The sequence below is a fragment of the Aythya fuligula genome, chromosome 5 (genome assembly GCF_009819795.1).
Source record: "Aythya fuligula isolate bAytFul2 chromosome 5, bAytFul2.pri, whole genome shotgun sequence".
Classification (NCBI taxonomy): domain Eukaryota; kingdom Metazoa; phylum Chordata; class Aves; order Anseriformes; family Anatidae; genus Aythya; species Aythya fuligula.
Window position 1 is genome coordinate 41,469,177 of NC_045563.1, and position 5,447 is coordinate 41,474,623.

Below are 5,447 nucleotides of genomic sequence, written 5' to 3' on the forward strand. Positions count from 1 at the left end.
TGCCGGCCCTATTTGGCCATGCGGCGGCCGGGGCCGCGCAGCCCTGCGCCTGCCTTACATGGGCCGTGCGGCCGCACCGCGCCTTGCTCCATTCATGGCCGCGCCGCGCCGCCATGTCGCGGCGCCGGCCAAATAAGGAGACGGCGGCGGCCCCGGCCCCGGCCCGCCGCGGCCCCGGCCCCGACGGCAGCTATAAAGTGGCGGCTCTCGGCCGGGACGACACCCAGCCTCCGCTCGGCAGCCCCCCCGCCGCTCCGGTGAGTAGCGCTGAGGGACGAGGAGGCTCCCTCACCGCCCCCTTCCTTCCCCGGGCAGCGCCCGCCCCGGGCAGCGCCCGCCGCCCGACGGGGCGCGACGCTTCCGTTGAAGTCCGTGCCCCGGGGAGATGCCCTGTGTTAGCGGCCTGAAAGCCTCACGGGGGGGGGCTTTACGAGGCGGCTGATGGAGCCCCAGAGCGTGGCCGAGTCCCGCAGCACCCTCCCGGGACCTCCCGCTTCCGCCGCGCCGGGGAGGTGCCGGGCGCCCACGGCCGGTCGGGGGTCGGGGTTGGGGTCCGGGTCCGCGCTGCCGTGCCCGCAGGGGTCTGGAGGCGCCGCCGCGCTGTTTTGCAGGTCCGCGCCGCTCAGCTACGATGTGTGACGACGAGGAGACCACCGCGCTGGTGTGTGACAACGGCTCGGGGCTGGTCAAGGCGGGCTTTGCCGGAGACGATGCCCCCAGGGCCGTTTTCCCGTCCATCGTGGGCCGCCCCCGGCACCAGGTAAATGCCCGGCCCTCCGACGGCACCGGGGCTCGCCCCGCTCCCCAGGGGTCACCTCACCTCTCAGTTCTTCTGTCCTGCACCTAACACTCTGCCTTTCCTCCGCTCACACCTTGTACTCGCACTGCTGACGCCTTTCCAGTTCTTTCTGGGGCTTCCCTGAATTCCCCTCTTTGGTTCTCCGTTGTCTCCTTTCTATTGCTATCTCCCTTTGCCCCGGCTATTTCAGACTCATCAGCTTCCCTTCACTCTCACCCAGTCCTCTCTCCTAATGAGCCCAAACCCAGCATCATATAAAGCTGCTGCCCGCTCCATGCCTTAAGCCAGATGTGCTGCTGGTGTTAGCGCAAAGGTGTCTCTGTTGGCCCAATTCGTGCACGAAGCTGTTTGTATAAGGCCCTTCCCACCCATCTGATGCAGTGTCCCATGTACCAAACTCTTGAATCTCCTCTCTGATTGTCTGTCTCTGATCTTCCCTTCTTACCACCTTCTAAGTCTCCTTTTTTCTGTTCCCATTTCATTCTTCCCCTATTTTGTGACAAGTCTTTCAGCATATAGAAAACGGCACTCTTTGTCCTACAGTTTCCATGTTAAAAAGTTTGTCTTTTATACTATTATTTAAAACATCTGGAATTAATATTCTGTTCTTGCGAGTACTTTGCTGTTGAGCCATCATAGCAATAAAGCCATTTTGACTGTGTCTTTTTTCACTAGAAGACTTAATTCCACTCCCTATCTTTATGTTGATAAACTCTCTTTGTATCTGTATCTGTATTTTCTTGCTCATGATATTGTGCAGTTTACCATCAGTCAAACTTTTAGACCACAAGAGGTAATTGAAAATAAATGGTGTTTTAAACAAAAAGGGGGAAAATGCTTTCATCTGATTAAAGGAAAACAGATTTTGAGAGAGAACTTCAAATTCTGTTGACTTAATATTTTAGTGAAGCGCATTTTTCCTAAACAAGCTTTCAGTGGCACAAATGTTTGTACTTTTCTGGCAAATAGCATAGTTGTCTGAGGTGTAATTGTTTGGGCTCTGTAATGTTGTCTTCCTCAAATCATGCTTTTCTGTATTTTCTTCTTTTAGGGTGTTATGGTTGGCATGGGTCAAAAAGATTCCTATGTGGGTGATGAAGCACAGAGCAAAAGAGGTATCCTGACTTTGAAATATCCCATTGAACATGGCATCATCACCAACTGGGACGATATGGAAAAGATCTGGCACCACACGTTCTACAATGAACTCCGCGTGGCCCCTGAGGAACACCCCACCTTGCTCACAGAAGCCCCCTTGAACCCTAAAGCTAATCGTGAAAAGATGACCCAGATAATGTTTGAGACCTTCAATGTACCTGCCATGTATGTGGCAATCCAGGCTGTCCTGTCCCTCTATGCCTCCGGTCGTACAACAGGTAAAATAAACATACCATTTAGATTTTTTTTTCATTCAGGACCCCCAGCTCTCCCTTCCTTCCCACTCCAAACATGAAGAAAAAAAAATCAAATTTGCAGACTTTTTTTTAAGATTATAGTGACTAAAAATAACATTATCAGAAAAGATAGTGCAAAACAGTCTTTGGAAAGAGCAGTCCATGGATTTGTCTGCATTGTGATGTGAACAAGAAAACATTACTATGAAGATACTGCAGTTAACATGAGTATTACACCAAAAGATGACCTTTACTGGATCAGGACAATCGCTGTCACAAGCACACTTGGTGCTCAGTGTTGTAGTAGAAGGCTGTTCATATGGATTAGCTTAAAATCCATACAGAACAACTCTTTCATGGGAATGTTTGACCAAATGGGCAATGTCCATGTAAGCAAATGCAAAAGCAAATGTATGGCAGTAACTGCCTAAAACAGAATGATGCTGCTTTATGCTGCCTGAAAAATGCTATGTTTTGTTTTCAGTGTTACTGCTCACTGTGTTGTAAGGGTTTGAAGCATTTCATAGGTGATTGATTCTAACTGGTCTCTGACAATTTCTCTCCCAGGTATTGTTCTTGACTCTGGTGATGGTGTCACCCACAACGTACCTATTTATGAAGGTTATGCTTTGCCTCATGCTATCATGCGCCTGGATCTGGCTGGCAGGGATCTGACCGACTACCTCATGAAGATCCTCACGGAGCGTGGCTATTCCTTTGTGACAACAGGTCGGTCCTCCAGCTTTGCCCTTTTGTGAAATTCCTCATGTCTCCCTTGACCCATCTTCTTCCTCTAGTGTTTTGTTTCTCCAGACCTTGATTTGATTTCTATGTATCTACAGCTGAACGTGAGATTGTTCGTGATATCAAAGAAAAACTGTGCTATGTTGCACTGGACTTTGAGAATGAAATGGCCACTGCTGCCTCTTCCTCCTCTCTGGAGAAGAGCTATGAATTGCCTGATGGTCAAGTGATCACAATTGGTAATGAACGTTTCCGCTGCCCTGAAACCTTATTCCAACCATCTTTTATCGGTAAGTTTTCCCAGGAAATTCTCCTTTCAGTAGGAGGTATGAATGAATCACAAGATCTAGAAGGTGCCCCACTCCCCTTCTTCTTTATCTAAATTTGGCACAAAACCAAACTTAAATAGGGAGTTAGATTTTCTGCTCCCTGTTAGCTCTGCATAATGTGATTAACAGCTGGTAATTAGCTGAGCTGTGGGCTCTCATTGCAACTTTTAGACCAGGTTTTAGACTTACAATTTTTTAGTGAAAAAATATACATTTGTAATATTGTCATGTTGCTAATGACAAGAGCAGCTTTCAATGCTGTGTTTGTAAAGCTTACACTTACACCACTATTTGACTCCACAAAGAGGTAAAATGTCTGGGAGAGAGTAAGATGGAATGTGTATTTACACGAACTGAAATCAAACATTGACATGGCCAAGATGGCTGTCTTTGCTGCTTGTGGGTGCAGCTGACAGATAATAGCAAATGCTTACATTGTAAGTACTGAGCAACAAATGCAGTTGTTCATCAGCTGACATCTTACTGTATATCTAGTGTCAACTCTTTCAGGAAGCACCTGTTAAAATTATAAATTGGAATGCAACCTACAAACACTTGCTTCTGGTTTCTTTTTACTTATCACCAAGTACTTATAAATATCCTGGCGTATGTCTCAGTTATCTCTTCCCTTGATGTTTACAAATGGCATAGATTCTGAATTTCAGGTAGGCTGAAGAAAGGAAATTACTAGTGTCTTTTTTTAGTTCTACTTTGACTGTTTTCACTTTCTTATTGCCATTCTTACTATATTCAACTGATGCTTTTATTGAGACTGACAAAGACCAATACTCATGTTTTCTGTTATATATAACTTGCTCCCATCAGTATATAGTAAATGAATTTATCTTGTGTCTACCTCTTACTGTATGTTGTGCGTCTCCTTTGCACATGCATTATGATTCTTAACTTTTCTAAAATAATACTTGTACTGGTAAGTAATTTTGCAACAGAAAAATTAATAGAAGCTCATATTAGTAAAGAGGGGAAATACCAAGAATTCTTTTCACAAAGACCTCATGTATAATTTACTGATCTGCTGTTTTTCTTCTCAAGGTATGGAATCTGCTGGTATTCATGAAACTACCTACAACAGCATCATGAAGTGTGATATTGATATTCGTAAGGACCTGTATGCTAACAATGTCCTCTCAGGTGGTACAACGATGTACCCTGGTATTGCTGATCGCATGCAGAAAGAAATCACTGCGCTTGCTCCTAGCACTATGAAGATCAAGGTGAGGACTTTGTATTATAATATATGGATAAGGATGGGGAAAATGTCCTTGTCATTAAATTGGGATATAGGAACAAGTCAAAAGTGAGATCATCAGCTGATGGACAAATGAGAAGTTTTTCCTTTTAATCAACATAATTATATTAATGAGAAACAAATGTTGGAAAACAGGCAAGTTGGTCTGTAAATTTTCTTAAAGAATATTACATAAATTGCTTCAGCTGTTGAAGATCGGTATGCTATATCAGAGAGGCTCATACTTAAAGAAACACCTAGCAATTTGGTATGCTTGTGGTGTGGGCTGATTGTGCAGTAACGGAACTGTTAACAGGGGATTTTGCTGTTTCTCTTCATCCTAGATCATTGCCCCACCTGAACGCAAATACTCTGTATGGATTGGTGGCTCCATTCTAGCATCTCTGTCCACCTTCCAGCAAATGTGGATCAGTAAACAGGAGTACGATGAAGCCGGTCCATCCATTGTCCACCGCAAGTGTTTCTAAGCACTTTTCCCTCAATTTACTTCCCACTCAGGATGACGACAATATGCTTCTTGGAGTCTTCTGGCATCCCTTCCTGAACTCTTCAGTCATTGTACAGTTTGTTTACACACCCGTGCAATTTATTTGTGCTTCTAATATTTATTGCTTTATAAATAAAGATCTGGGACTTGCAACCTACACATGCTTCTTCTTCTTCTTTTTTTTTTTATTATTTTTTTATTTTTTTATTTTAAGTGTTTAAATGGTTACAAAAATGAGTCTAAACACCCTGGGATTTGGAAACTACCGTCAAACCTGTCAATCCCTTCACTGCATGCGTCTTCTTAACTGATGTAGGCATGTTAGGTCGCAGTTTACTATTAGTATGAGTTCATGCTTCCTAGTTTTAGTTTTGAAACTTGAAACAAAAGAATAATCATTTATCGAGGCTTACAAAAGTAACCT

At 44.7% G+C, this 5,447-nt stretch overlaps 1 protein-coding gene across 1 annotated transcript; it reads left to right on the plus strand.

The window, feature by feature from the left end:
- The first annotated feature begins 217 nt into the window (after positions 1-217).
- ACTC1 (actin alpha cardiac muscle 1) lies at positions 218-5,162 on the plus strand. The gene is made up of 7 exons (XM_032189374.1): positions 218-257; positions 612-760; positions 1,851-2,175; positions 2,761-2,922; positions 3,036-3,227; positions 4,320-4,501; positions 4,860-5,162. The coding sequence occupies exons 2-7, from the start codon at positions 632-634 to the stop codon at positions 5,001-5,003; spliced, it is 1,134 nt and encodes a 377-aa protein (XP_032045265.1). The 5' UTR covers positions 218-257; positions 612-631; the 3' UTR covers positions 5,004-5,162.
- The last annotated feature ends 285 nt before the right edge of the window (positions 5,163-5,447 follow it).